This window comes from Sprattus sprattus (genome assembly GCF_963457725.1).
Source record: "Sprattus sprattus genome assembly, chromosome: 1".
Taxonomy (NCBI): domain Eukaryota; kingdom Metazoa; phylum Chordata; class Actinopteri; order Clupeiformes; family Clupeidae; genus Sprattus; species Sprattus sprattus.
Genome location: NC_137920.1, coordinates 77,947,085 through 77,959,298, shown reverse-complemented (window position 1 = coordinate 77,959,298; position 12,214 = coordinate 77,947,085). Strand labels below are relative to the sequence as shown.

The window sequence follows — 12,214 nt, the reverse complement described above, 5'->3', positions numbered from 1 at the left end:
TTTTTTAGTGCTCCTAAACGCGTTTGCGTTTGAACTTTCAACATTATTTGTTTGTGAGTAGATATTTCGTGTTAAGACATCTATTGCCGTTTAGAGAATTTAAAACTGACGTCGAATTTCTGTTTGTCACTGTTATTAGAGAATTTGGTATTTAGCAGCTAAGTGATGCTAGCTCTCGTGACAGCAATTTTTTTCATGTCCCCCCACCCGGAATTACTCTCTGAAATGTTCCCATGTATTGTCCCCCCCTGCAATGAAATGGGATCTCCGCCCCTGCACACGGACACACACACTATTTTCACACAGACAGATGTGAATGACGAACAAGAGCATCGCTTACTGGAAAGAGCAACCTCTGATATGTCTCCAATATGAAACATGTTTCCCTCGCGCTTGGCACAGTAGTACAGCCCCACATCTTCTGAAGTGACGTTCTCGATCTTCAGCTCCATATTTTTTAATTTGCTATCATACAGAGGCACCATACGGGCATCAAACTGTGGGGTAGGGGTGAGAGATTTTCCGTCCCTTAGTAGGTTGGTTAACATAACCAGAGAGAGAGAATTATCTGGGCGCAGAGCAAACCACAGGACTTCAAAATCCACTTCGAGGTCACAGGACAAGATCACCGTATCTCCCTCTTCCACTGTCTTAACCACCCTGCGTCCTTCGACAGACCACAGAAAAACGGCACCTGATAAGAGAGACAAATTAGATAGCCTATCTGTGTGGTATTTACATAATTACTTATGTTAGATGTAGTTTAACAAAATGACTGAACAATTCTGTAAATATACATGATATAAATCAATATAAAATTGCTTTACTGAATGAAAGGGAAATTATTATAAATGATAGGCTGTTGTCTGATATTACAGACAACTTTTTGTATTAATTTGAAAAGTAAAGCAAACTTACAATATACGCAGATGACAACTGGCACATTCATTTTCTGCTAGAAGTTGGCAGGAGAGAATACGATGCGAGGTACGATCATGCATTCATCAATCTTGTCGTTGACATTTGTGCTGAACAGCTCTACACCCCTCCCTCCCGTGCTACTGAAGTTGGCCTACCGTATTAGTATTATTGATAGTCTGAGCAGACATATAGAGTCATGGAGGAGTGGCCTTTATGGACCTAGGAAGGCAGGTCATCCTATGTCACCATACACTCGCAAATACAGAAATCACGCATTTAGATTCATATGTCACAACTGTCACAATGCGGTAGTCTGATATAGCCTAGAAAGTGTTTGTCTGGTCTGCCTGACATACATAGCCTTACTCACTATTGCAGACAAATTCCACTCACATACACATACATCCATTGCCTGCTACTCATATGGCAGATAAATCCCACTCACATACACATATTCACACAATAAGTAGGCTCTTTGCACGTCAGCACTTGAAGCTTGATTCACATTCATTGTAAGCCACTTTAGATTTGGATAGCATAATTTGGATAGCATGATTTGGATATAATTATTTGTAAGTCATTAAGTCTGGATAGCATCATTTTTTGTATGTGGCCATTCCTTATATATATATTATCTGCTTGTAAACTGTCCTTTATTGTTTTTTATTAATTTAGTAAAGTCTGACAGGGCGATGGATTGTTCACTTGCACAGCTTTGTCCACTTTTTTTTGTCTGTGCGCAGGCGCCGTCGTGGGACGCAATTTGTTTCGTACCTCGAGGGGAGCGTGACCTCCCTCTAGCGGTCCAGGATCTGGATCCCCACGTTTGTAAAGTTTGGGTAGAGAGGACCTATGCAAAATGCGCCTGCGTGTTAGCATGTCTGCCACTTCCTAGATACAGAGGAAAGAGCCTAGCCAACGTCTTGCTGCGGCCCCATCACAACATCAGATCACACGCGCACAACAAAGGTACAACCTTTATCATTTTAATTTGAAGAATCTTTACTTCAGTGTGTTGGTTTTATAAATACACACGGATTGTACGTGCTTAGTACAATAAGTTATATCTACTAACACACAAGTTAGGGTACCAAATGAAGCTACCCATGCTAATGTTGGCTAACCTAGCGAGCAAGCTAGCTATATGGCTGCTAACCCTTAAAAATCATAGCGGCTAGTTAGCGTTCTTTGCCGGGAGCGTTTCATTGCTCGTGTTAAAGGCGGGTTCTTAATTCAGTTCACAAAATGTTATTTTATTGTCGTTCCCCTGCTTTCTGAGAGACCTGCAGACATAAACATCGCGTGCTGTCTTTGCATTAGCTACGGTTATGTTAGCAATTTTAGTCATAGCAGTTGTTTGTGGTGATATTTGCTACACCTCTCCAGTGTTAACAGTCAATGTTAGCTATGTTAGCTTAAACACCTAAACATGGACCGGCACCTAAGATAGACCGATACTGATATGGACATTTGTTGGAATAAGAATCCTAAAGAATGAACAATAGAATAAATTAAGCTAGCTACGTAGCAAAATTTCGTTGAGACCGATATTCTTGTAACTAATACTGAGAACCTGTTTCTGTTACAGTGTGCTTCACTGGCGACTGCCGGAGACACAATAACCCGGGGTTTTCAGTCATTTCTTCAACCTGCAAACATGCCTGCCGCTTTAGCGGATACCAGTCAAATTATCTGTGAAGTGTGGGCCAGTAACGTTGAAGAGGAGATGAGGAAAATCCGACAGATCGTTCAGAACTACAACTTCATTGCCATGGTACAACACTCCTCGTGTTCAATACCCTTTTTCTAATTTGTGTTATACAGTATATTGCAAGAATATCTGAATATTCTACATAGAAAGCCCCAGAAAATAGTCCCTCTAAACTATTGTTGTCTTTGTGCAGGACACGGAATTTCCTGGCGTGGTTGTTAGACCAATCGGAGAATTTCGGAGCACGGTGGACTACCAGTATCAGCTGCTGCGGTGTAATGTTGACCTACTGAAGATCATCCAACTCGGCCTCACGTTCATGAATGAAGACGGAGATTACCCGCAGGGGACAACAACATGGCAGTTCAACTTCAAGTTCAATTTAACGTAGGAAGAAACATGCTCTTGTGTTTTCTTAGCAAGCACACACCTCTGATAATTTAAGTAATCTTTATAGTTGCTCTTAAAAATGGGATTTAGAGGGAGGGAGGTGACACCACAAACCGTTTTAATATTGTATAACCAGCCCGGATATGTGTTTGTGCATGGGGTGTGTGTTACATTAGTTATTATTGGTTCTCAGAGCTTGTGAAGTATTTTTTGGCAGGCTGTGTTGTGTATACGTCTCTTCTCTAATGTGCTCTGTCTTTCTCCTTATCCCATCAGAGAGGACATGTACTCGCAAGACTCGATAGACCTCCTTCAGAACTCTGGCCTGCAGTTTAAGAAACACGAGGAGGAGGGAATCGACACTCTCTACTTCGCCGAGCTTCTCATGACGTCAGGCCTGGTGCTGGTCGAGAACATCAAGTGGCTGTCCTTTCACAGGTGGGTCTACCCTGAAGCTCGGCACAGGCAGAGACGCACAGACACACAGGCACAGTCACTCAGGCTTGGTGTAGTTGATGAGTCCCTTTGCGCCTGTAACCTGGATCTTGGGGGAGTCTCAGGAAGAAGTGTTTACACACTGCACACACACAGGGTTAGTTAGGGTTAGTTGTGGAGACCTTTGCACCTGTAACCTGCATTGTGAGTAGCATCGTCCCACGGTGGACTTGAGCCTGCACACTTGGATGTGGGATATGGCCATGCTAACATGGAAGATGAACCCCAAGGGCGCTGGCTTGTGTTGCTAGCGCGTTTTAGGGGAGTATCGGGGAGCGAGGTTTACTCACTGCACATAGCTCTCATGGATTAAAGTTTTCCGTCGCTATGACGGATTTCCGTCAACTCGGCTCGCATAAGGCCAAAAATGAGACACTGATATGATTTGCACATTTCAGCGTCGGAAATACACGAGAGCAAAGGGCAAAACTACCCCTAAGAAATATAATTTTGCCCCTAAAATTACTAGGAGAGTAATACTTATTCAATGAACGTGTCAAAAACATTGTAGCCTATATGACCCGGTCAGTTGCCATTTAATGTTTTGATTTTCGCCTTGACTGTTGCGTGAAGAAACAAACGTTCTAACAAAACACATTTGGAGCGCTTCCTAATCAGACCTGTGACTGCGAGAGTGAGGAGAGATGAGGACCAGCGCAGTCTCTGTCACCATCTTCTAAAAGATAAAATTCACACACCCAGCGACTGTCAAAAATGAAAGCTAGATTGGCTTGTGGTGGAGGATGACGACGACGTTGATAACAAGACCCGGTTTTGTTTTCAAGGCATGTCGGAATTGTGGACAACGAGTTGCCCAAATCGTAGTCAAACCAGCACAGGTAAATTCTTCTACTGGCTCCATCAAGGGGAGCGAAAACGTTCAGAAATACATGGTACTTCGTCACCAAGCGCCAAACAACATGTATCACCTACGGTGAATGATAACTAGTAATAATACTTTTAGAAATGATTTAGTTAAGTTAAGCTAGTTTAATGTTAGTTAGCTAACGTTAGCTATCTCTGATAGTACGTTGGCTACAAAGGCTTGCTTGCAAACTAGCTAACTAGTCTAATCTGTATTTCCTGTAGGCCTACTATGGTAGGTACATGAATAAAGGTAACACAAAAATCCATAAATATAATGTGTTATTATTATTAAAAAACAAAGAAACAAAAACGATTGTTAATAGTTGTTTAAAAAATGTTTTTACCTTTAAAAAGATTGTATTAGTTGTTGTTACTATAACAACTAATAACCACAAAGAAAGAAGAATACGATTGTCTAATTTACGTTGTCTGTTTGGTTTTTGTTCAAAAAAATCTAAGAAAACACTTTGAATCTGTAGACTAATGCCTAATAGTCTTATTATTGCCATTTGATGACAATTGTTCATATTCATATACTGTAAGCCTAAATAAGTGTGTTTATTATTTTGAACAAAGGTTAAATGTTATTTCACAAGTTTCTAAAAGTGCCCCCAATTTTTTTGTTAAATGCCCCTGGATTTCAGTAAATCATTTTGTCATTTATAGCCCATTAACAAGAATGGTGAAGTCTTGCAAAAAATATTGGTTTTATGCCCTAGCTTTGAACTAGTAAGTGATAATAGACCACGTGAAGTTCAAATATCGAGGCGGTATGCAGCCACGACCCAAAATGAGGGCCGATTTTTATTTTTTTCAGTCAGATGATTTTTTTTTGCTTTAATCCCTGAGCTCTGTAACTGCTGGCAGGCTTCAGGTACACACTGGTGGTTGTCTCCCCCTTAAAGCAGCAAAATGGAGTTCTGTTCCAAAACTATCAAGCTTACTTCCTAAAAAGGCATGCAAAAGCCTTGCAAACGCCACCAACAGCCCAGCTGACACTGATAGAAGCTTGCAAACACACTAACTGGTGTTTTTTGGCAGTTAAGCTGGCAATGTTATGCGTGTAAAAGCTTTCCTTCCATTTTTGCAGGGTGTACCAGCCCGTTAAACAGAACTACATAGGGCATATTGGGGATGGCTAGTGGGGAAGACAAAGGTGTTTATCTGTCCTTCACATAACCATATGCTATCAAAATGAATTTGAGGATGGTACTTAAACTAGTTGCCTATAAAACCATATCTCAAATAGTGTCAAATTGTTGCATAGTGTTACTTTAAGTGCAGCGTGAGTAGGGATTGCATCCACCCACAGGGCTAGACCCAGTACAGAATAACTAAGGGTGCACCAGAAAGGATGCTACGTACGCTACGCAGCAGCGTTCAACATGGATTTCCATTGAGTGTGCACAGTCACAGTTCAGGGGTGCAGTTCTCGCTTATGCACCCTGTTGACCAAACTCCAACAGCAGGGAACACTGTTGGCTTTTTTTGTGTGTAAGTTTAAAATGTCCACAGTGATAAACAAAACATCCATCCAGACTGTGAGACTATCCAGACTGTGAGATAGGATGTTGGTGTTGAAGTTAAAACTAAGATAACATAGTAAACTGTTCATTCTAATCCCCATTTTTGTACCGAGTTCACTGCTAGGAAGACACTTACATACAGCTGAAGGTCAGCACACAAAAACAGCATTTTAAAGCATAAAAGTTCACGCTGACACTGACCCATTGTTTAACAAGAATAATAAAGACAATCATACAGCAGCAGGGTCAGGCCATCACAACCTGTACCCTAAACAACTCTTGAACTTATAGTGGTGAAGGGTTATGTCTTGCAGTTGGAAAAGACACTTAAGTTAAAGTGTGTGTGTGTTTGAATTAAGGCATTGTGGACTAACTCTAAGCCTGAAGTATAAGTGTTGCATACTGTTACTTTAATGTTTCCTCCACTGCTCCTCCACCCTCTTCAGTGGCTACGACTTCGGCTACCTGGTGAAGCTCCTCACGGACGCCAGGCTACCTGAGGAGGAGCACGAGTTCTTCCACATCCTCAACCTCTTCTTCCCGGCCATCTATGACGTGAAGTACCTCATGAAGAGCTGCAAGAACCTCAAGGTACCCACAGCCCCATGCCCGTCCTGCTGGTGCCAGCTCATGCCCCTCCTGCTAGTGCCAGCTCATGCCCCTCCTGCTGGTGCCAGCTCATGCCAGTCCTGCTGGTGCCAGCTCATGCCAGTCCTGATAGTGCCAGCTCATGCCCGTCCTGATAGTGCCAGCTCATGCCCGTCCTGCTGGTGCCAGCTCATGCCCGTCCTGATAGTGCCAGCTCATGCCCGTCCTGCTGGTGCCAGCTCATGCCCGTCCTGCTAGTGCCAGCTCATGCCCCTCCTGCTGGTGACAGCTCATGCCCGTCCTGCTGGTGCCAGCTCATGCCCGTCCTGCTGGTGCCAGCTCATGCCCGTCCTGCTGGTGCCAGCTCATGCCCGTCCTGCTGGTGCCAGCTCATGCCCGTCCTGCTGGTGCCAGCTCATGCCCGTCCTGCTGGTGCCAGCTCATGCCCGTCCTGCTGGTGCCAGCTCATGCCCGTCCTGCTGGTGCCAGCCCCATGCTTATTTGATGTGAATGGAGCTGTTTAACAAATGCACAGAGATGCTTGATGTTGGGGTGGGCGATTACTGGTTTGATAGTGAAAACCAGTATTGTGCCATGATATGGATTATGCAGTACCGTGGATACCGCGATTTATTCATAATTCATACATTTTAATTTGGCATTCATTTTGTTTTGTTCCAAATTTCAACTGAGTGATAGTACTAAGTAGCTACATTTTTTTTAATTTATTTTAAACTAATCTTTTTGGTTGTTACGAAAAAAGATTGTATATTAATATGTTGACCTTTTTTTATGAGCGGACGTGGCATGCATTTGTTGCGTGTATGTAGTGCTAGCAACAAAGAAGCATGCAGGCAGCTGCAGTTAGGAGGCAGGTTTATTATTGGGGAAAAATGAAACAATCCAGGATGAGCAAAAACACAGATATTGATGTCGCTCAAAAGCAGGAGAATGAATTGGTTAAGAAGATATGGGACGCCTCTGTTGTTTGGAAATGGTTTGGCTTTAAAATCTCCGACCCCGACCAAAAAAAGAATAATAAACAGTTGTGTTGCCGTGTCGTTTTAGCTAAAGGTGTAAGCACCAGCAACCAGTTAAATCACCATTCTATTGACAGCTTGCACAATGTCTTCTGGTTTTTTATCATATTTCATATCATCATTCTTAACATATATAAGTAAGGTACATACAGTTGGCAGCTGCTAGCTTGTGATAAACACGTGTTAATGAGTGTGAAGATTAACTCTTTCATACGAAGTTAGGGTGTGGACATGGGTGATTAATATGTGTTAACTGTGTGGACATTTAATATGTGTTAATACGGGTGTTTGCCTCTGCAGGGAGGTCTTCAGGAGGTGGCAGATCAGCTGGAGCTGAAGAGGATCGGCAGGCAGCACCAGGCCGGCTCAGACTCGCTGCTCACTGGGATGGCCTTCTTCCGAATGAAAGAGGTACGCACTTCAAACTCAACCATAGGAGAGAGTATGAAAGAGGTACGCACTTCAAACTCAACCATATGAGAGAGTATGAAAGAGGTACGCACTTCAAACTCAACCATAGGAGAGAGTATGAAAGAGGTACACACTTCAAACTCAACCATATGAGAGAGTATGAAAGAGGTACGCACTTCAAACTCAACCATAGGAGAGAGTATGAAAGAGGTACGCACTTCAAACTCAACCATATGAGAGAGTATGAAAGAGGTACGCACTTCAAACTCAACCATATGAGAGAGTATGAAAGAGGTACGCACTTCAAACTCAACCATATGAGAGAGTATGAAAGAGGTACGCACTTCAAACTCAACCATATGAGAGAGTATGAAAGAGGTACGCACTTTAAACCATAGGAGAGAGTATGAAAGAGGTACGCACTTCAAACTCAACCATATGAGAGAGTTTTCAGGTCTAGTCCTAAGCCACTACATGAGTGAGGTTGAGGTCTAGTCCTAAGCCACTACATGAGTGAGGTTGAGATCTAGTCTCAGGCACTACATGAGGGAGGTTGAGCACATAAGTCAGTCACTTCCACTTTATCAGTCAGATTTTTTCCCAACAGTCGGATTACATTTTCTAGATGTATTAACCTGGTATGTAAAGGACTTAGAGAATTCATCACCAGTTAACAACTGACAGGGTTTTGTAGTGAATGTAGATTATCGACCAAAGGGTTTGTGTTGTGAATGCGTCACCTGACCACACCGCAGTGTGAGAACTGGAAGCCGTGTGTGTGTGAAGCCTTCTGCTACACAGCTGTGCAAGTTCTCTAGTACCTGTTGACCTGTTGACCCTAAGTGTGTGTGTGGTGGAGAGCGCTGAAGGGACTTGTGTTTCTCCCTCTTCTGCAGTTATTCTTTGAAGACAACATCGACGACGCCAAGTACTGCGGCCGGCTCTACGGCCTGGGCTCCGGCTCGACCCAAAACCAGAACGGCATCTCAAACTCCTCCCAGGAAGAGAGCAACAACAAGCACTGACCCCTGACACCCACCCCCCCCCCCCCCCCCACTCAGCAGGGGCAGGAGCAAGACCATGATGCACTTGTTTTCAACTCTGTGTCTGCGGTATCAACCCCTTCCAGCATTAAAATGCAACTCTGTTCACAAAACAAACACAACAACTTACCCCCAACCACCCCCCACCCCCCCCCCCCAGAACCAACTACCACCAATCACCAATCATTCCAGGAGACTTCAGCAGATTCTCCTCTCGCTCAGAATGCCCAGTTGGTGTTGCAACACAAACAACAAAAACAAAAAGAAAAACCAATCCGATGACATTTGGATGACGTTAGGTTTTGTACTGAACAGTGTATATTCCGTTTTACTGCATCCCTTCTAGTTCTTGTTTCTGGTTCCGGAGGGAGAACTGTGCCCCCACTGCGTGTGCGTCACCATGGATACCAGCGAGATGTAGAGCGCTCTCTCTCTGCTCAACAGCCACCAGCTAAACACACACGGCAGCCAGGCAGGCAGGCAGGCAGGCCACTCTGGCACGGGTCCGGCTCTGATCTGGCTCGGAACCGGGCCTGATGTGGGCCAGATGACAGCCGGGCCCCGCTCCAGAGTCCCCCTCCTGCCACCGTGCCGCCAGCGCCAGGGTCCAGTTCTTAACCTCCGGGTCGATCCGAGAAACAGGGGAGATGTGGAGTCAGAGCAATCGTGGGAGTTTGAAGTTTTTAATGTAAGCTTTAAAAAGGATAAAAAAAGAAAGTTGGGTTCCTGACCAGTGTTTCTGCGTTTCCCCCCAGCAGTGTCTGTGTGGGTGTTTTATTTGGGTTGTGCCCGCCGCGTGGCACAGGCTGGCATAGGCCCTGCAGCCATGTCTTCTACTCCCTGAGTGCCCCACCCCGTGTGTGTGGGCATCTTTTTATTGTAAAGGATATGTGTTGTTTAAAGCTGTTGTACATTAAAATGTTTATATCCATCAGCGTTGCAGGTTTGGTTTTTTTTCATACAATTTTTAAAACGGGCATGTTTTGTGCCTGGAAACCTGGGGCCTGCTGCTTTTGCTCTGGTTTGTCTTTTAAGTGTGTGAGGATTCGTCTTTCAATCTTTCAGGGTGAGAAACCCTCACACGTCACTGGGGTAAGACGGTGACAAGAAGTAGCCCTCTCATTGGTGTAGCATGATCACGTGTCGAACCGTGGCACGGCTCCCGACCAAAATCTTATTACGCTCTGAAGACTCTAGTTCTGCATAAAACAAAGACATATAGACAATCGACTGGAATTTCAGCGACAATTTTTTTTTGGTAACTAACCACGACTCGTTCTTTTTTATAAGCTAAAGATTGTGTAGATGCCAGTGAGTGGAGCGGGTTGAAACGAAAACAGTGTTCACCTTACGGCCTAATAGCCACATCATTAGATTCAACTGAACGATGGCCTCGTCATTAGATTCAACTGAACGATGGCCTCGTCATTAGATTCAACTGAAAGATGGCCTCGTCATTAGATTCAACTGAAAGATGGCCTCATCATTAGATTCAAGCTTCAGCCTCTCTAGACTATGTCTAGCCAGGACAGTTTTGGAAGGTAGTTATTAATTTTGCAATCATAGTTTTGAGAAACATCAATACATTTTGCAACCAGTAATCAGTTTACTAAACCCAGAAACTACAGACCCTATGACTTCATACATGAACACCAGATGGCGCCACATACACATGGGAAAGATGTCTCGTGCACAGCCTTCTGTCAATCTCACCGCTTAATACAACTCAGCCACCTGCTAGCCCTGTGCAGTAATGTTTCATTATGTAGGTGTGCCATAGAAAACAAGAACACGGTTCCCTGAGGAGTTGTTACCAACTATACCATACAACTATACAACAGTGGTGCAGTACAGCATTTGCGTTGAAATGTAGATGTATGAATAAAAAAATATAGATGTAGGTGTCACTCAAGACATTTTCCCACAATTACTACTGCATATGAAAGTCATGGGCCATCAATGAGACAAAGTGACCCAAAAAGGCAACTCCAACCAACGTGTCTATCCAAAGCGATTTACGATAGGATCCTACATCGCCCAGGAACTGAACCCAGGTCAGCTACTTGTTCACACAAACCACTTTACCACTGATCACACCTGATAATCTTGCCACACAAAACTGGTGTCTGAAAGTTTTTTCTTGGTGTCATGACAACAGCTTACCTTGAAATATGTGGGGGAATTTAGGGGTGAATAAGATGTCCTAAAGATTTCAAGGCAAGGAAGAATGTTGTAGTAATGTTCATTTTAAGTTTATTAAAAATGTCACCACAAATCCGCATTAAGGCTGCAGGATAGCCTACTCCTAGTGGTAGACTCGTGTGTTGTCGTTTCCAGTACATTTAGTGAAACAACAAGTGTCTTCACTCTTCTTTTGTGCTATAGTTTGGCATGAAGCGGTCTCGAGGCATATAGCTGAATTTCATATTTACTGTATTTCATTTTATATTACATATTTTATGTGTACGATGTGTCATACATGTTTCTTTTCTTTTGCAATGCAAGACTAAACTCTGCAAAAATAGAGGATACAGAGAGTTTGGAAAAAGTGCGACAAGTGTGAAAAGGACCGGAAAAAACTAACTGAAGACAGAAAACATGACCTTGTGACTGATGATGATAAAAGACAAGTGACATTCTTCATTCCTCAATCTCCGACTGCTTTTCCGTAATGCTTCTGCACTGAATAGACACCTTAATAGTATAATGGCGGTTGAGTTGGGTTCGGTGCAGTGGTGGGTAGAGCACTGAAAATTTGGTACTCAATTAAAAGTACAATTACCTCCTTCAAAATCGACTTGAGTAAAAGTAAATATTCCAATTGGAAAAGTTACTCGAGTAAGAGTAAAAAAGTACTCTGTTTAAAAGTTACTCAAATTACAAGTTACTTTTTTGTGTTGGAGTGTTTGGATCAATGCAAAACGTAGCATGAGTATTCAGGAAGAAATGCACTCTTGAAACATTTCTTCACAAGTTGCTTCATTGTATCATGTATTTTTTGTTTTCATTACACGTCTCATAGATCACACATAGGCTACATTACTTTTAATTTCATTAAACCTTATTACACGCACACTTAAAGCTGAGCCAACCAGACAAGACTAGGCTACATACTGTAGATCTGATATCAGATCTACTCCAGAGATGTATACACACACACACACACGCAGACCGTTTTTTTTTAACCATAACAGCGCTATTGATGTGATAAATTATTTTAAC

General features: G+C 43.1%; 1 protein-coding gene across 1 annotated transcript; it reads left to right on the top strand.

Moving 5' to 3' along the window:
• The first annotated feature begins 1,759 nt into the window (after positions 1-1,759).
• Positions 1,760-9,923, top strand: cnot8 (CCR4-NOT transcription complex, subunit 8). Its single transcript, XM_080832091.1, has 7 exons — positions 1,760-1,890; positions 2,510-2,695; positions 2,826-3,019; positions 3,299-3,460; positions 6,357-6,501; positions 7,839-7,949; positions 8,846-9,923. The coding sequence occupies exons 2-7, from the start codon at positions 2,579-2,581 to the stop codon at positions 8,972-8,974; spliced, it is 858 nt and encodes a 285-aa protein (XP_080688217.1). The 5' UTR covers positions 1,760-1,890; positions 2,510-2,578; the 3' UTR covers positions 8,975-9,923.
• The last annotated feature ends 2,291 nt before the right edge of the window (positions 9,924-12,214 follow it).